This window comes from Solanum pennellii, chromosome 1, assembly GCF_001406875.1.
Source record: "Solanum pennellii chromosome 1, SPENNV200".
NCBI classification, from domain to species: domain Eukaryota; kingdom Viridiplantae; phylum Streptophyta; class Magnoliopsida; order Solanales; family Solanaceae; genus Solanum; species Solanum pennellii.
Genome location: NC_028637.1, coordinates 99,676,844 through 99,696,354, shown reverse-complemented (window position 1 = coordinate 99,696,354; position 19,511 = coordinate 99,676,844). Strand labels below are relative to the sequence as shown.

At 34.9% G+C, this 19,511-nt stretch overlaps 3 protein-coding genes across 3 annotated transcripts; 2 read left to right on the top strand and 1 right to left on the bottom strand.

Moving 5' to 3' along the window:
• Nucleotides 1–404: 404 nt before the first annotated feature.
• LOC107010324 (peroxisomal adenine nucleotide carrier 1-like) lies at nucleotides 405–4,741 on the top strand. The gene is made up of 5 exons (XM_015209604.2): nucleotides 405–727; nucleotides 2,635–2,866; nucleotides 3,522–3,668; nucleotides 3,850–4,007; nucleotides 4,089–4,741. Exons 1-5 carry the CDS (start codon nucleotides 585–587, stop codon nucleotides 4,360–4,362), a joined length of 954 nt encoding a protein of 317 aa, XP_015065090.1. The 5' UTR covers nucleotides 405–584; the 3' UTR covers nucleotides 4,363–4,741.
• A 605-nt stretch (nucleotides 4,742–5,346) lies between these two features.
• LOC107022452 (protein YIPF1 homolog) lies at nucleotides 5,347–10,250 on the top strand. The gene is made up of 6 exons (XM_015223082.2): nucleotides 5,347–5,611; nucleotides 5,713–5,755; nucleotides 5,845–5,925; nucleotides 7,705–7,891; nucleotides 9,473–9,740; nucleotides 9,870–10,250. Exons 1-6 carry the CDS (start codon nucleotides 5,555–5,557, stop codon nucleotides 10,074–10,076), a joined length of 843 nt encoding a protein of 280 aa, XP_015078568.1. The 5' UTR covers nucleotides 5,347–5,554; the 3' UTR covers nucleotides 10,077–10,250.
• Nucleotides 10,251–14,005: 3,755 nt separating this feature from the next.
• LOC107007806 (serine--tRNA ligase) lies at nucleotides 14,006–19,162 on the bottom strand. Its single transcript, XM_015206597.2, has 10 exons — nucleotides 19,017–19,162; nucleotides 18,775–18,927; nucleotides 18,336–18,406; nucleotides 17,377–17,538; nucleotides 17,190–17,295; nucleotides 16,562–16,755; nucleotides 16,061–16,164; nucleotides 15,787–15,970; nucleotides 14,653–14,832; nucleotides 14,006–14,534 (listed from the first exon to the last, which is right to left on the bottom strand). The coding sequence occupies exons 2-10, from the start codon at nucleotides 18,905–18,907 to the stop codon at nucleotides 14,325–14,327; spliced, it is 1,344 nt and encodes a 447-aa protein (XP_015062083.1). The 5' UTR covers nucleotides 18,908–18,927; nucleotides 19,017–19,162; the 3' UTR covers nucleotides 14,006–14,324.
• Nucleotides 19,163–19,511: the final 349 nt, after the last annotated feature.

The window sequence follows — 19,511 nt, the reverse complement described above, 5'->3', positions numbered from 1 at the left end:
CTTTTATTTTGTCCCATATTTGTTTCTTCAAGAAAGAGAATATCAAAATTAAATCGCATATCATCTTCACTAAATAGTTTGTTTATTATTCAATTTTTATATTATACTCTCGATGACTATAATATATAACACAATTAAAGTTTTTGAAATTTAAAAATTTATTTAGATAGAGAAGCTTTAAATTCTTTTAAAAATAAAATAAATATATTTAACAATTAAGCTTAAAATATCAAAAAAAATAAACTTATAAATTACAATAATTAACGACCTAAAATGATAACAATAGATCGTAAAATAAGTTGAAAACATCGTTTGGCATGTAATCACGTATCACACCTCCCAAGAAGACCCATCATAGGACCCCACACCACCGTATCAGTATATATTTTCATAGCATAGGAGTTATGGCCGCGTTCAAAGCCGCCTACTTTATTTTTTCTCACAGGCGTGTTTGTTAAAAGATCAATTATTTTCAAATTTGGTACATTAGAGTCTTTAATTTTGATATCTTTTGATGTGGTAAATACAATTCTTGATTATAATTTGTATAGTTTTAGAGAGAGAAAAAGAGAGAGAGAGAGGAGATGTCAGCTGATCTGGAATCTATATCAGAAGCGACTTCTGGAGCCATTGGAGCTCTAGTTAGCACTACTATCTTGTACCCTCTTGATACCTGCAAAGCTAAGTACCAAGCAGAGGTTCAAGCTCATGGTCTCCGAAAATACAGGTTTCTTGATTTTTTTTTTACCTACTTTTCTCTGATCATGGGATTTCTTGTTTTTGATGTTTAATCAGATTTTTAATTGTTTTGTATAGATGGGCAATTGATTGTTTCTTTTTGTACGATTGTTTTTTTGTGGAGAAAAAAAATATGAATTTTCTATAAAGGGGTGGGACTGGATCAACCAAGAATATAATCAAAAGTTGGATCTTGAAAAGGGACTTGTGCTTCAGATTGATCAACTGAAATTCATTTTCAAGAATAAAAGTGAATTTTGTCTTTGGAAAAGCTTCCATGGCTTAATTTAGATATTCACCTTTTAAAAATGTTTCTTCTGCAAATCATCACATTATTCCCTTGCCTTTTAGGCTAAAAAGGCTTTCTCTCTACAATACTTATTTTGTAGTGAAACTTTTCGAAGTGATTTTGTCGGTAGACCTTTCAAAGTTCTAGCCTTTAATTTTCAATTGCTTATGTAAAAGTTTCCAGTGTTTGAGACCTACAGGTAAAGAAAGGGATGCCCCAAATTTTCCCAAGTTATCAGGGTTGATGGATATCAATGATTCGTTCTTTGAAGTTTGTAAGAAATGTACAAGAAGGGGGGTGGAATAGTCTGGTAATTTCTGTAAGAATCGACTTTTATAAAAAAAAATGTGTCTGTGGAAACTGAGTTATCCCAGAACTCCCAACAACTTTGGCCATACAAGTCAAAGGAAAAGTCCATTGTAGAGATTCAGTAAACCTTGTTAGCTAAGAGAGGTTTTCAAATACAGATATGAATTTTCGTCTGCAGGGATTCTTACATAATGTGTGAGAGTAGCTGTGTTGTTGGGAATTATCTATGTTAACCTCATAAGTCATAATTATGTATGTTGCATCTTTTGTTGATCCCAGGATCTGCAAAAGATTTCACCATTTTTTTTGACTTTGTATTCTCTAGTGAAACTTGATTGGCATGACTGAGAATTCAGGTATTGCCTTTCATATAAATGTCCAGCCTTAAGAGTTCCAGGCAAGAAGATTTCGTCATTATTGTGCAAAAAGCAGCGTGACTACGATGCTTGGTCATCAAATTTGCAGATGGCCAATCCGAAGAAATCTTGCTTAGTCGATTGAGAAAATTATTCTGGGTAGACCAAACCATTGCTTATATTAGAAGGTCTAAAAAGTATCTTTACCTCCTCTGGTTCAGGGTCATTAGAGAGGCTTTTATTGATTGCAGACCTTTACTTTAGGCAGTTCCATTTTAAAAGGGGCATTTGAAAGGCATACGATTTCTTGATTGAAGACGTCATCTCCTCTATTTACATCTTTTAGTATGAGGAATGAAATTTCCCTAGTATTCTCATGCAAATGGAGTGCATGATTCATGGACTTGGAGCTTTTTGTGCAGACCCTTTGCTTTATTTGATAAGGGTGTCTCATCATTATTCCTTTTTAAATCATAAATATTTTCATCTAGAAATTATCTTTGTTTTGTTTACCAAGATGGCTGATTGAGTCAATAACCTTGTTTACTGTAATGAGTCCTGCCTAAATGCAAGTTTAAATCTCATTACTTACTACTCAGTTATCAACAACCGATGTTTCATTCTCATGGTAGTGAGTAAGAGACAACTGATTTGAATATGACTGACCGCCCCTTCGAAGTTTGGAGTTTATAATGAAGTCTGGAACTGAGATTCTTTTAGGTTCTTTTACTGTATCTCTTTTTCCAATTGTTTATCTCATTGAAGTGACATAACACATCTGGAATTTGTACATTGCACATCCATTCAGATAATGTGCTAATAATTATATTTGAATACACATGTTTTTTGGTATCTCTTCCACGGCGTCTGTTAAAACATAGAGTATTATGCTTTTCCGTACATTGCTATTTTTGTCACTGATTCACTTTTGCCTTTCTGCAGAAATCTCTCTGATGTTCTGGTGGAGGCAATATCAAAAGGTAAGATACTGTCATTGTACCAAGGTCTGGGAACCAAGAACTTGCAATCTTTCATTGCGCAGTTTGTGTATTTCTATGGATATAGCTACTTTAAGAGACTCTATTTGGAGAGAAGTGGTTCCAAATCCATTGGAACAACAGCCAATTTGCTAATTGCAGCAGCAGCTGGCGCTTGTACAGCCATAACAACTCAGGTAAGAAGTTCGTATACTTGCATTTGCTTAGTATCTTGTTAAGTGGCTTACTAGAAATAGAAGATCTTCCTGTTTTTAGCTCACTTGCCTGTTGTGAGGAAATACAGCGTAGGAGTGTGTTTTGAAGACGTACTTTTTTATCAACAGCAAATGCTTCTTGAGGAACAATCAAGCATTTTTTTGTTTGTTTTCAACTGGGGAAGGAACTAAGAAAAGAACTGTTGAGACATTGAAACTAGTTTTATGCATCTTTCAAATAGTACGGGTTCTCAAATTTCCCCAAGGAAAAATTGCAAAATTTTAGTTGCATGTTAGAGGCAGTGCTCCTAATCTGAATCCTGCAACATAGACCAGTAAAAAATTAATGGAGCGACTTTCCAGGTTGTTCATAGCTGCCCTTTGCAAAAGGTGTAGTGCAACTCTCTCAATTTAAGATTGTTGCTCTAAACACTAACTTTCTCAAATGTCTAATCATGGTGTGTGATAAGGTCATGACTTATGTATGATAGAAGAATTGCAAATGTAGGCACATGAGCCAAAAACTCATTGTCAAATGTCCATGGTTCTTACTCCAATTGTTTGAAATCAAATTCTACTGATATTTACGCCAAAAGCTCAATTGGATTCTGATGTAAAGTTATTTGATGTTCTTTAGCCACTGGATACTGCTTCCTCAAGGATGCAGACAAGCGCATTTGGGAAATCGAAGAGCCTTTGGATAACACTTACAGAAGGTAGTTGGAGTGAAGCATTTGATGGCCTTGGGATTTCTTTACTGTTGACATCCAACCCTGCCATTCAGGTACTTAAGTATTTTCTTGTAAAATTGAAGGGAGTGTCTATAGTTGCACTAGTATACAGATTTGATTTGATTAAATGGAGCCTTGTGAATTCAAGTATTGTTATGATATGTGAAACCACAAATTTCTTCTGATTGACGATAGATTATACTATATGCTAAAATCGATGTTTATGTGATGCAGTATACAGTTTTTGATCAACTTAAACAACGATTGCTGAAAGATAAAGAGAAGACAACAGAGAAAGGCACATCGCCTGTTGTACTTTCTGCATTCTCTGCTTTTGTATTAGGTGCACTGTCAAAGAGCATAGCCACTGTTCTAACCTATCCAGCGATCAGGTTGGATCTCTTTTAACTTTCATCACGTATTGATGTTATTTCAGATCAAATACTAGCCTTTTAACATTAACCTGAAATCAGGTGCAAGGTCATGATTCAAGCAGCAGATGATGATGACGATAAGAAGGCTCAACCTAAATCAAGTAAGACAATAAGTAGTGTCATATGCTCTATCTGGAAGAAAGAAGGATTCTTGGGTTTCTTCAAGGGATTACATGCTCAAATCCTCAAAACAGTGTTAAGCTCTGCATTGCTTCTAATGATCAAGGAAAAGATCTCTGCCACAACTTGGGTCCTCATACTCTCACTTAGGAGAATTCTGCTGCTCAGGCAGAGAAAGCTAAAAAGTGCTTAAATTGTGATCATTTAAGCTTAAGTCGTGAGTAAAAAAGGCTTATATGAGAAATCAGAAGAAAGAGAGTTCATTGCAAGGTTGCAGTCTAAGTAGTTACTTCCAATTACAGTCTGCACTAGCAGAATGATGAATTTAGGAGAACAATGTGGTAGCTTTTGGTCTTCAAAGAAGAGAATAATTTGACTAAGAAATATTTATTTTTTTAAACAACTTTAGAATAATGTGGTTAAAGAATCTCCTTTTAGTTACTCCGGAACAATTCTTTAGAAGAAATATTGGGGTTTTACTTCTGGCGGCGACATGCTTGCACCTACTTTCAAAGCTCATTGTGAATTTGTGATATCTTACGTATATTCAAACTATATAATTGGATTTTGAAGTCAGCGCGCATCTGGGTGATATCTATTATTCTATGTGTTTTTCTTTGTTCGATAGTTCAGTGACTATTTTTAAATACATTGCTTAGAATCTCATCGTCTCACTCAATTTTTACAACTTTATTTAAATGTATACATAGTCCATCGGTATAAACAACAACTAGGTTTTGTATTTTTAGCAAAATTTATCCTTAACAAGAAAATAAGAAAGCTGAAAGAACAGATTCACGACTAATTTACACTATATTCCCATTTTAGGTTACTGAGCAGATTTGTTTTTATTCGTAAAAAAAGAGCAAATATAATTCATGAGAAATTACTCTTTGAAATTAAATAGCTTTAGACTCGATTTTTAATATTTATTTGTAGTTCAACTTTAAAGAAAAAATAGATTATTATCTAATATTTACAAAAATTTAAATATCCAACATCTTGATATAATATTTTTAAGCTTTACTCAAAAATAATTTTTTAATTGTGATCTAAAAACAATTTATAAGTCATGGAAATAGAATACTAGTAATAAAAAATCATTTACTGAATAGTTATGTCAAGAAGGAATAATGGGCACAAATTTCACTTTGGAAAATTGGGGACCCATAACCCAAAGCCCAAATATTCCAAGATCCACCACCACCTCTTACCTGGAAAAAAAACAACCAAACAGAACCCACCAAAAATAATAAACGGAAGCAAATAGAAAAGAGTTTGGGGAAGATCACAGATCTGTGTCTGAGACTGAGCTGAAAGAACAAATTTGCATATACACACACATTAAGTCCCATTTCTTCGTTCTATATACAGAGGAAACGAAGATGATGTCCAGCAATTACACCGCAATTGATAGTCAGAATGTTTCAGGATCTGTTCCTGTAAGTTTGATCTCAATTTTTCTATTGTTTTCCGGTTTCATTGAATTATTCTTTTAGCCGTTGTGCAGATCTAATTGTGTTTTTTTTCTTGGATATTGCAGGCAGCTGCAGGTCCACCTGGTCAAGTTGCCGTCAAATTCACTGGTAATGTCTTCACATTTTCAACAAAATCATAGGTTTTTTTGGATCATATTGAATTAGTTTTGAAAATTTGGATTAATTTGTGATTGCAGAGTCGAATTTGCAGACATTTCCACCTTCCAGTTCCCAGGGGAAAATCTCTGGTGCTTCTGGACCTCCACGTGATGCTGACGGTATCTGCTCCTAATTTACTGATATACTTCTATTTTTATATGAAATAAAAAAAATATTATAAGTAGTATGTAGTTTTCAGCTGAATTCAACTGAGTTTTCTGCAAAGAAAGAATAAAGGGGTAAAAGGAAAAAGAAGCAGGATTCATTAGAATTGAGATTAGAGCTAGTGCAGCTTGTAGGTTTGATTCTAGATCTCTGAAGTTGGTGATATGACACTTGTATCTGGTAAGGGTCTAGGCACGTTCTAATGCGAAAGTTGAGTTTGCAAACATCTACTGTTCTTAAGTATATTCAATTCCGCATCCAAGGACAGGGGTGGATTTACCATTCGGTGTTTGTATTATATCATTGGTTGCTTCATCATGTCATGCTTGGATTAACATTGAGGTTTTCTATAATACCGTTCTTGCATCAGTGGTGATACATTATTTACCTAACTTTAGGTATTTAAGATGTCATAAATAGAGTCAGAATTGTAATAACACTGACATTGACAACATCTTTGACAATTATATGATTTGGATTGTTAACTTGACAGCTGATATGTTTTTATCACCAAAAGATAATGGACATTATCATATGTCAACAATGTTTCAAATTAACTGGCGAAAATACATTCTCGACTCACATCTTTTACTTGGTGCACTTTCATATGCCTATAGATATACAGGGTGGAAAGTGGTGCTTTAATTGTTCTTGGAGATGTTCCACCTAAAACGGAACAATCTTGGTTGAACAACTTTGGGTTGACCAACCTACACATAAGAGCTTACAAAAAACACAATTATCCTACAAAAAGGGATGTAATTAGAATAGAAGAGTTGGAGAGATGTTGGCATACTACTGTTTAGAAGTGACAAAATGAGGAAGATCTGTGAATTTTCCAAGCAACTGCAAGGTTGGGTTGACCAACCTACACGTAAGAGTTTACAAGAAACACAATTATCCTACAAAAAGGGATGTAATTAGAATAGAAGAGTTGGAGAGATGTTGGCATACTACTGGTTAGAAGTGACAAAATGAGGAAGATCTGTGAATTTTCCAAGCAACTGCAAGGTTAAATTAGGAAAGTAAATTTCTTGAACAAAACAAGATAGGGTGGCACTAGTTCCTGCTTCAATCTATTTTTAGTAGCGCTGGTCCAAATCAATTTTTTGGAAGTTTGTCTGGAACAGTGAGAAATTCAGTCCTGATGTTGCTTTGGGGAGATTAAAAGTTGTAAAGAAGGGAAATTGGTTTATTAGCTAATGAAATTTTTAAAGAAGTCTTGTTGTGGAAGATCTTGATAGTGGGCAAGACACTACAATAGTGAGGAGATTATTCATCAGTATGGGAGTCAAAATCAGATTAGTTTTGGGGAAGTGATGATGCTTTTGAATGTTATGCTTGTAGTCTAGTACTATATGATACATTAGAATCATAGGAAAGAACTTGTTTTGCTTATACAAAATAAGAAATCGTTTTTCCAGAATTAAAATAGGAAAATAAGGAAGTACCAAAATGGGTCTGGAGGGTTTGATGTGGTCACATTTACTCTAGAGTCTAGTTGTACTTAATTCCATACATGTTTTATCATCTGGTGCTCCTTCATATTGACTATTGACTTATTTATTATCTACAAAAGATAAACTCTCAAAGCTTTAACTGAAGGAAGCTGCAAATCATGCTATTCTGTCCTCGTTATGTTATTAGTACTTTTAGCATATTTATTTTTCTTGGTTCAAGTTGAATTTACTTCTATTCTCTTTTTGTTTAATAATTATGATTTGTTTTTGTAGATTCATTCTCTAAGCCAGTATCTGGTTCTGACGAGCCTCAGCAGAGTGGTTGGTTTCGCGCTTTCACTATTGCTGCTTATAAGCCCTATTTTGATGTTGATACCTCTGATGTTCTAGAGAGGATAAAAGATTCTCTCCTTCCTTTCACTGGGTCCTTTTCGGAGAAGACTGCCGATAGGCCAGATTTGTATGCTCCCCGTTCTTTCATTGTCTATTGTTTATTGAATTAGCATTTACTGTTCTTGTATATTATTCTGAATTATTGCTCTTCTGAAAACTTATCACTATTAGGGCGATTCCCCTTAACGAGTATCCCTTTCTGACATTTCCTTCCAACAATATACTCATTGATCAGCTATTTAGATCTTGATTTTTTACCTCCCTTTGAAACATAAAATGACTAAGAAGCATTTACCGATTGACACTGTTGGCTGGGAGGTTGTCGATGAGCCTGACATAATACGGGAAAGACTTGTTCGATCTGAATAGTGATTTATTTTGGTGTGAAGTTCCAATTAAATGCAGGTTGTAAGGGGATTTTGTAGTGTAAATTCAGGCTAATGGATACCGAACAGTTCTTTATAATTCTTGTTGCGATAAAGATTTTTTAGTTCTCGTTGCTTGTTCTTTTATGAACTCGCTGTTGTATTGCTTGTTCGTCTAATGTTTGTGTCAAGTGAAATTCCTGCTTGAAAAACTTAAGGAAGGGGAACTGAAAGGAAAATTTATTACTTTAACCAAAGGGACCAAAGGGAGTTTGTCTTAAATTCTGGTGGTATATTTTGAAAATTATCGTTAGGGAAAAAGCTATAAGAAATTTTTTGGCTGTTCTCTTTTTCAATTTCAAGTTGGAATTTGTGCTGTGTTCTACTGTTGCTAGTGTATTTTGTGCAAATATGCATTTGTTTTTCTTTCTTCTTCTATCTCTTATTTCTACATGTCTTCTACTATTTTATTAAGCTCCGCTTAAGATTGTCTATTTATTATTCAGGCCTTTTATTTACTTGGTTTCTTTCATAAATTTTACTTTTACTTTTCTTTATTTTTGGGTTGCTTAGTGGTTTTTGTTTGTATGTTTGGGTGGGTTTGAATCATTCAGCTCTCATTGCGTCCTGTTTCATCTTCTTTATGCATGTTCCTCCATCACTCCTGACTAGGATATAAAAACACATGATTGTTTTTTGCTTCTGGTACCTTGCTTGGACATTGCTTAGAATGATGGAACCAACTATGTGATGATTGCTGAATTTGTTTGAAGAAAAGTTATTTCAGTTGTTGGCTTTGTGATACATTATGACTGGTTCCATACCTTTGCTTCCTTTTTAACTTGGTTTCCATTTCGTTTGCTTCGTGGGAATTGGTAGAGCGCATATCGAATTTTAATACCTTCCTGGACAAACAAGTAATAACAATAAAGCAACCTACTTAAAGCAATTAAAATAAGAAAGAACAGTGATTAGCAAGGAAGTTTTGCCACTGCTGCCTCTCTGTACGGCTTTAGCCCCAGTTTTACCTGTTCTGTGAGTAAGAAGAAGCTTGTTCAGGACTTGTCTGTGGGAAAGTTTTGCTAAAGGGTGCAATGTAGGAAGAAAAACAATGTTTGAAAAATTTGCATCTAATGTTCTAAACCAGCCTTAACTCTTGCTAGATGCTTATGCAGCCATTATCTGCACTGGATTGTGTCCTTTAAGATATCATCAGTGCATTTTTCAATTGTGTCAATGTTTGCGAATTTCTCCTCCTTAACTATAAAGTTTTTTCATTTTAGGTATGGCCCGTTTTGGATATGCAGTACCTTGGTTTTTGTTGCGGCTTCCATTGGTACATTTATTACCTATATAGCACACAAGCTACAGAACAAGGAGTGGAACTATGACATCAACCTTATCACTTGGTCCGCGGGTTTATTCTATGGTTATTCCACTATAGTTCCTCTTTGCTTGTTTCTAGTCCTCAAGTACTTCTCTGCCCCATCTGGCCTCGTTCAGTTGCTGTGCCTTTATGGCTATTCCCTTTTTGTCTTCATTCCAGCATTGGTAAGTTTTATGTAATTGGCGGATACTTTGTTGAACTTTTGGAATCCTGTCGCTTGATTAATTATTTCGCACTCGTTTTAAGTTTGGCATTAGGATCCATACTAAGATCTATGGCTACTCTGTTTACAGTGTCTGTCTCTTGTTCCCTGGGAGATAGTGAGATGGGTGGTTGCTGGTGTAGCTGGCTTCATGTCTGCTACATTTGTTGCTCTTAATCTGAAACACCACATAGCATCAGCTGGCGAAAGGTGGTTCTTCATTGTGGCTGCTATCTTCCTGTTGCAACTTGCTCTTGCTTTGGTACTGAGGGTTTACTTATTCAACGTTACAGTATAGCTATGAAATTATTGAAATGTATCTAGGATCGGTTTGAATATGTCATATTAATCACAAAGAGAGCACACTGTTCTTCGTATCAACTTGTCTGGAAGTGTGGCTTGTTCATTGAAATGGAACTGTATTCATTCATTTTTGACAATATACAATAATATAGTTTCACTTTCACCAGAAGGGTTCGTTCTCAGCTTGTGATCCTCTTTATCTTAGGGTGTGTTCTCGTAAGTATGTTTGAGAATGTCACACTTTTGAGCTTTAATAGTAGTCTTGGTGTTTCGGGATCGATGATTTGGTCAAGCATTTTTGTTTCGTGTTGAGATTTGTTAAGCAAAGTCCACCTACAAGATATTGAAAGCATGCGGAAACACTTTTGCTTGCGATGATGACCTTTGAATGACCAAATTTTCAATTTTTTGTCTACCTTTTCTTACTTTGCTTGCTCCTTTTGCGGTCAACATTAGATTGTGAATATTAGTTACTATTTTCTCAACTCTTGCTGCTGCACTCCTTAATATACTCATTTTTTGTTAATATAAAGAGGGATTCTTTTTTGTCCATACATGTAAATTGATGTATAAACTTTTTCACAAGGCAATGGAGTATATATTTAGAATTTAGAAAAACGAACGTCACCACGTTGGCTAAGACAACTATTGCAAGCTATTTTTGTCAGCAGTAAGCATACAGGAAGATCATAATCTCAAAGTTTAAGCTTATACATTATACAACACGTGTAGTGATCGTATGGTATCTTCGAGTTCAACCAATATGTCATTAAAGTAGTACTTTCTGATTTCCATGTTTATACTTCAATATGTCTTGATATCTTCATTACATATAAAAAAACAAAGGTTTTTTTTTCTTCTTTTTATGGACAAATAAAATAGTGAGAGTAAGAATATAGTTTAATCACACTAAGCCAAAGCTCAATTTGCAACTTACCTAGCAGTTTCAAATCATAGAACAAATATAGAGAGAGATTTTCTCACACCCTCAAAAACATGTTATACTCGTATATGTTATAATCGTTTGAAGAGCTGACAATAACTTTCTTTCCCCCGAAAATCATAATAGAAAGGACATTTTCTCCGGACATATTTAAAGAATTTTCAAAAATAAAGAGGGCGGCTACACACTACCCCAACCTCAAATGGCTCATCTAGATGCTACGCCTCTAACTCTAAGTGCTCATTTTCCAATACGTTTAGGGCAGTAGAGATATTAGCTAAGTAAGAAAACTATGCATTAGTAAAAGGGGAAAAAACAAGTTGCCCAAACACAAAAACTCGTCAAATGAATTGGGAAGGAGTTAGATTTAATAAATCAAGAATGCTGTCTGTTAACTCGTTAATATAAAAAAAATCCCAAAGTACCAAAACATATATAAGTCAGAAAATTTCAAGAAATTAGTACTCATATATAGTATAATCAATTAACCTATTGAAGAAAGAGTTGAACTTTAGAGAAAAAAAGCATAATCAACTTGATGCAAAAGAAAAGAGTACCAATAACTCATTTAACTATAGTATATAAATTAAAATTTAAACAAAATGTCACAAGATTTTATGGTCGGAAGAGATAGAGAGAGATGATAATTTAATAGTACAAATCTCTACTTTTAAGGGTGGTTAGAACAAAAGAAGAAACAAAAGATGGTATTAAATCAAGGAAGAAGCCTAAAACAAAACAAAACGCTAAAGATGCCTTTTATGAAAAATGTGTTGTTTCTTCAAAGGCAAGAACCCTTTTGATTATCAAATCAAAGCTATGAAGTACTTTTAACATATTTTTCTCTATCCGATTCTCGTGGCACGCTTTTCTTCTTAGTTTTAGTGGCACGATTTATAGCCATACAAATATGAAAGACCTGTTTTAAATCACAATTTTTTTTTGAACTGATAAGTCTAACGATCTCACATAAATTAAGACGGTGAGAGTAGGACAAACCGTCAACACAAGAGCTAAATTAAGTTGTACTATACATAGATATTAGCACAAACATTAGGTTTTGGCCTTTTAGACTTTATGGAAAGATACTAAGCTAGAGTCAAGTTAGATCCTGAATTTAAGGTATATGGATTTTTACCTAAAAGCTTATAGAAAAAGCTTATTGGTAGAAATTTCTAAGAATTTTAGCAATTACTGTCTGTGCTGACATTACATTTTGTCATCATCCATACTTCTCCAACAATGTAACTTTTTTTAAATACTAACCAAAAAATTATTCAACCAAATCCCACCCAAAAAGCCCATTGTATATATTGACTAATTACTACACACTTTTCACACAAACACATTGTTTAATAAGAAAGCTACTACCATGCAGCTCCCTCAAATATATATACTCATTCACAACATCTAATTTTTTTCTCACTTGATTCATTAGCCATATCTTTCATTTTTTTACTCTCAATAAAACACATTCTCAATACAAAATATATCAAGCAAAGAGAGACAGTGAGAAGAAGTTCATTAAAGGGCCATGCTTGCCAGAACAAGTATCATACTTTTATTAATGATCTTTGTGACGATACAACAAGATGTTTTGGGAGGTCGCGGGTACCTAATGGAGCAAGATAACAACAACATTAATATGGAAGATAATGCACAAAGTCCTGTAGCTACTACAAGGAGCATCAGCCACATTATTGGAGATGATCAAGGTGGTTTTGTTGCATATGTCAATAGAGAAGTGCCCTCATCTCCTGATCCCTTGCACAATAGATGAGCAAATTAAAGAAGATATAATATATAGTTGTATATATATAGATAGATGAGTGCACTACGTACTTGTTATCTCCTACCAGCATAGATGACACGGGTAACTCAAGAAATTAAATAACCATTTTGTCATTTTTGTTTCTGCTAGCTAGGATTTAAGTCCTGCTTCCATAGAGCTCATCAGATCATTTATAGGACCACTAAACCACACCTTTGGGTGCGAGTAATATTCTTATATTTTGTATGTTAGGAAAAAGAATTGGTATGATCAGAGATGCTTCATAACCCCTTGCATGAAAGATAAGAAACATGAAAATTGCTCTGTAAGGGGTTGTGAAACATTGTCATTTTCATAATAATGGTCAAAACACTTAGGGGTTCCCCTTTTCTTTTCTTTGTTTAGTTTAATTAAGGAGAAATTACTGCCTTTTCTTTGATTTCTTGTAATCAACAGCTTTGGAAACCCCTTGAGATTTCAGAATGAGTTGTTCTTTTCTTTCATTAGTTAAATTGTGAAACTTGCTTTCATGTACCTATTTCCCACTCATGTGAATGTTCTCCCTTTTCTCAAGTAGAATTCATATTATTATGTGATTTATGTAGGGCCATTTGTGGATTGTATAGAGTGGTAAACATTGAACAAGACTTTGAAACTTGGAGAATAAGTCAAAAACATCTTTTAATTATTGACTTCAATAGTAGGAGAATTAAATAATTGCCTTTTTCCTCATTAATTTGACTAATAATTGTAGTTGTTATTTTCATGGGGATGTGACTAATAAACTTGTAGAAAAAGATAACATTATGCATACGCGTTGAAAATTAACCTCATCGTAGGACCCTTTTATCACATGGATTAAGGACTAATTACGTCCTACATTGAGTTACTTCAAAAAGCAACTTTGAGTTTACTTCAATTTCCTCTCATTAATTTTTAATATTCAACTTTAGGCTCCCTTTTGAGTACATCAATATGCCTTCTGAAAACTGGTAGAACTAGAGATTTGATAATGAGAAGTAAATGTTAATGAGTTATAAACTGATGTTTTAACAAGTGAAATATGTATCCACTTCAACAACCTATTGTCATTCCACCATAATGGTAATGTAGTCATGAGATTTAATTTCTCATATTATTAACCAGTCCATTATGTAAAACCCCTCAATTATTAGTGACAATTCCATCTACAGTAGGGATAACAACAAAATATAGGTTCAAAGAAGGCTTAAATAATCATGCAATTAACATCTGCCAATACAGTAATAGGAGTTGAAAGCAATCAATCAACTTAAACCAAAAATGACATCAAGTGGGAGATAGCAATCTGCTTTTCTATGTCGATGACCCACTTAAATAAACTGTTTCCTAATTTGTTTGTTACACTACCAAATTCAAAACTATCTGCCCTTGCCTTCATTCCCTTGTTCTTCCTTAGGACTCCTTATAAGGAGGGTCCAAGTTCAAGAGAATACATGATTTAGCTCTTTTCGCAATGGAAGTTTAAGTGTATAAGATTGGATAGATTATCATGCCTTTGACTTCTTTCCTTTAGCTTCTTTCGCTGGAGGGGCCTGGAAAGGCATGAATGTCTTCCCACCCATGTATGGTCGTAGAACCTCAGGAATTTCAACTCCATCCTCCCTCTGGTTGTTCTCAAGTATACAGCACATAGTCCTCTCTGTCGCTGTAAGGGTGGAGTTCAATAAATGCACATACTGCTTCGCTTGCTCATTACCCTAATGAAACAATAAATGTCAAAGTAGTTCAAATTTGTGTGAAACAAAATATGAACATTGGAAACTAAAGTTGACTTGCACTGTTCGATAACACTCTGAATATACACTAGTGAAATACCTTCTTCTGTCCAAACCGAATTTCCAATTTCCTTGACTGATAGTCTGTGCAGTTTGAGCAGGACACAAGCTCTCTATAAGCCGATGATGCAGGGTACCACCCTTCCAGATCATACTTCTTTGCTGCTGCATCATTCAGTGCGCCAGAAACAATAGCCACAATTTGGTAAGGAATGTTTAGCTGTGAAAAAGAAAAGCGATGTTTAGAATCTGTTACTTGCACCCAACCCACACATCACAAGGGGATGGTTAACAGCTCAGTGGATAACAGGCCCACCATTCTATAACCTTCTCGACTTAAATACTAGGTTTTTGTCTGCGGCAAGTCTTGAATCTGTTACTTGGACCCAACCCACACATCACAAGTTGCAGTCTTACCACTAGATCAAAGCCCTTAAAGAGGTGGCATATGGATCAAAGAGTTGGAATAGCAACCTTAGGAACCAATCCTTAAGGCAACAAAAGGTGAATTCTTATCTTCTACCTAAAGCTTGACGTGCAAATTCACCCTAGACATGTGCTACTGGGGGGTCGGACCTGGTAGGATTAGTCAGTTGTGAACAAGCAGGTCCTGACTAATAAAAACTAAGCAAAACAGTTTCCGGGACTATTTTCAAAAGAACTTCATTCTGCAAATGGCCAATCAATTAGTAGCAATTCATTTATTCATTACCACTATATCTTAAAGCACAAAATTTCAGGATTTAACAGAATGAATTGCTTAAACAAACAACTTTGATTTCAAAAGTAGCTAATTGCATATATATATCTAAATACGGGCTATTGGACCAAAGAAAGATTATTTCAAGAGAAGAACTCCTGATGGTTTTGCATCGGTGTGTTGAAGAGGTGCAAACCCAGACAAAGTGACATTCTGATTCCAATGAGTACCTGCTATATACAAATTGGTGTATTTTAGTCTGAAGGGGTGTAGCATAATTATGGAAGGTACTGCTGCAGCAACGGAGTAACAATTTGTCACGTTCCTACCCAGTAAATACTTGAGGGACTTTGGTGACTCATTGAGTTAGAAATATAACTAGACCTTTGTCCTATCAATATTTCTTAAGCAGATTTAATATACTTCTTCTCACAGAAACAATATCCCAGAAAAAGGAAGAGAAAATCAGACTACCTGCTGAAAGAATTCCTCAGAGTTCTTAATCATCTCCTCATGCATGTCCCAGGAGTCATTGCCATTTGGACTGGTTAAACAAAACTGTTCCACTTTCTCAAACTGATGGACTCTAAAAATTCCAAGTGTGTCGCGGCCATGTGAACCAGCTTCCTTGCGGAAGCATGACGAGTATCCAGCATACCTGGTGAATGGCATGGATGTTAGTCCATAAAAGCCAACCGGCAATAGAAGTAATAGAGGACGCTGTTGGTGCCAGGTTGTGTTACAATACCTTAACGGAAGCTGTGAAGGATGAATCCAGTCATCCAAATGATAAGCACACAGAGGTTGTTCAGCAGTGGCAATCAGATATTTGTCATCCCCTTCACCGGTGACCTATCAAAATAAAAGATAATTGAGGTATGTCTCACCCACCAAGCCATCAATAATTTCAAACAGGAAAGTAAATAACGCTAAGAATGTAGAATTAATGTAAACCTTAAATCATCGGGGATAGGGAAATTCTATTCTGATGTACATATTTTAGGGACTTTCTTGTCCATTAAATGAAATACCTTTTTCTTTTAAAAAATGCAGAGTTACTGTCACTAATGAACAGTATATTGGTGACTTTTCATTCTGACACAACTCAAAAGGATTCTACAAAATAAACCGACATTGTTTTCGAAAGGACTTCTGTTGCAGTTACAGCAACTAATTCATGGAATGGGCTGCACTATGAGTCTCTATTAATTCCATTCAGCACCATGTACCAAAACATACGGGATATTACCTTGTAGAGTTCTTCATCAAACTGAGCTAACTGAGCACACTTTGCCATAATATCTTTCCTCATGAAGAACGGAGTCTGCAATGGAGTATATTTCCTCTTCTCCAGGAAATCAAGAGCAAAATTAATTAATGCTTGGTTAAGACGTACACCATCCCCTTTCAGATAGTAACCTCTTCCTCCAGCAACATTTGCACCTATATATTTTAAATACTTTGCATTAACTTGCAACTCATATACCAGTGAACAAAAGAACACGAATTCAACAAAAAATTTTCAGGAAGGAAAGGGTAAGAGGAACAATTTATCCTGAATGTAACGGGTTGAAAGATAAAAATAACGGATGGAAAAACAATTCCAGAATACAACATATGACCAACAACTTTGAACAAAGCAAGCAAAAAATGGGTAAATGCAAAAAAAGGGCCAGAGAGGGAGAGGGAGGGAGGGAGGGAGAGAGAGAGCAGGGGATGGAGAGGGGAAGGGAAGGGAGGGGAGGGGAGAGGGAGGAAGAGAGAGAGAGTTGTCCTGTTCTCTAATACCCACATGAAAAACTCTCATATGGTGTTTTTAAGCAAGCACACTTAATAAATGCAATATGTCTAATCCCATAGCTCAATATAGCCCTTACCCTTGGTTATGTCTGCAATTCCAAGAGCTTCCACGAGATCAACATGGTTTTTAAGACCCTTCTCAGTCCGCCTCTCTCCCCATGTTCGAACTACAGCATTATTTGCCTACAAAATAATCTTTGGTTAAAAGAGAAGTTCTTATTTTAAGCTCGCATATGTCACTAAAAAACAACAAAATCCACATACCTCATCATTACTAACTGGCACTGAATCATGCACAAGGTTACCAATGATTTCCAGCTTTGAATATAAAGCGGCTCGAGCCTCTTGTACTTCTGCCTCTTTCTTTGCAGTTAGTTGCTTGTTCTCTGCAGTGTCCTTAATTTTTTGACTTGCATCCTCACCAGACTTTATCAAAGGAAAATAACAGCATCAACTCCAACATTGAACTTTAGAAAAACATACATGCTTGGTAATATAAAAAAGAAAACAAAGTCAGTAGCCAATGAAATAAGTAGAATTAACTTTAGTTGCTCAAGAATCAAGAACTAAAATATTCCAACATTAGCATCCGACCTATTTGAGTTTCATAGAGCCATACGTTCTAATAAAGGAGGATAATTGTGGTAGGTTGATAGCCAGCATAAAAATAGTCTGAACAACATATAGATCATTGTAATATTATCTCTTATAATCCATCATTCCTCACCAGCATGAGGGACAGTCTCTTTGTCAAAAGAAGGAAAACACTTGCTTCTGACTATGGAATCCAAAAAGAATCATTCTTTTTCAGTACAGAAACAAAGCTTTACCCTCCATAATTCTTTTCATAACAAGAAATAAGGTTCAAACATTGGCTTTTACTTTCAGACTATAACAATAGAGAAGGACCACTGGAATTTAGGGTCATCAATGACATAAAAACATTTGAGAGACGTAGGTGATAAATATTATGCTACCATCTAATCTTCTACAGCTTTCATACTTGCCAGTTCACTTGAAATTGAACAACTTCTTAGGTTCTCCTTTCAATTAGGGTTCAAAAAGATGATGTGGTATACTGTAATCAATAACATGTAGGCATGAATCAGGCTGGTCGATGTGCTGAATTATGAGCTCTTATTGCAAGATACCAAACAATGTAAAAAGAACAATTGACAAGAAGAAAATGACAGATGAATTCAACAATTAAATAGAACACTCACAATTTTGAGCTTGGCAACTTCTCTGTTGATCTTGTTGAAATCTTTCCGCAAGTTATCAACCTCAAACTGGCCTGAATTACACACGAATCTTTATAAATCAAAACCTTTAGTTTCCTCCACTGACATTTAGACGCTAATTAATCATCAGTCTTTTAACACAAAAAAAATTTCATCAAAGCAACGTTGCTATTGAAAGTAGTAGGCCCAGTACTGAAGCCATATTTACAGAAGAGAGTTCTCCACAACAAACAAAAGCCTAAAAACAATTAAAGTTGACCTATCAAAACTATTAAACATTATCCTATTTGCTAATATTGTTATTAATCTTCAGTATATATTTTCATCACACACATTAAGAAGCAGAATGACACACAAGATATAGAATATTCACCGAAATTCTACAGTGAACTGTAAATAGAAGAAGATAGAGATGACTTACGCTGACGCCATTCTTTATCAAGTTGGATGACCTGATCGACAAGATCGACATCAGCAAACCGACGACGCTGGGATTCACGAATGATTTCGGGATTGTGTCCCTTATCTTCTCTGAAGAGATTTATGTCCAACATCTTCTCTGAAACTTATACAACTGAAACAAAACTAAATCAATTGGCAAGGAAAACAAATCGATGTTTATAAAAAAGTTGAAGTTAAAAATGGAGATGAACCCAGAATTACCAGAGAGGCGCTAGTCGAAGTCGAAGGCGGCGGCGCAGGGTTTATGTGTTTACCTTCCAAAGCCTGTATCCAAACAACAGTATGTACAAACGTTTTTAGAGGAAAAAAACCCTAAAATAGTCCATCATATTTTAACTTAGGTTAAATATAAATGATCCTCTAACTTTAATAATCCATAATATTTGATGAATTAGTGTGGCTTCACCACCATATAAGGTGTGTTGAGTTTGAGATTTAATTATATTTTTATATTGAGAATAGATATTATGATAGTAAGTAATTATTTATTGACCATTTGATTTCTTATCTTAAGAATAATATCTATTACATAATTTTTAAGAAATGTTGATATTTTATTAATAGAAAGGATTTGGAAGACATCAACGTATTTTATCATGTAATAGCTAACTCATTTCTGTATAATTAATCCATCATCTGATATTAATTATCAATCTTGATATAACTTATCGCATGACTAATAACCAAACAAGATAG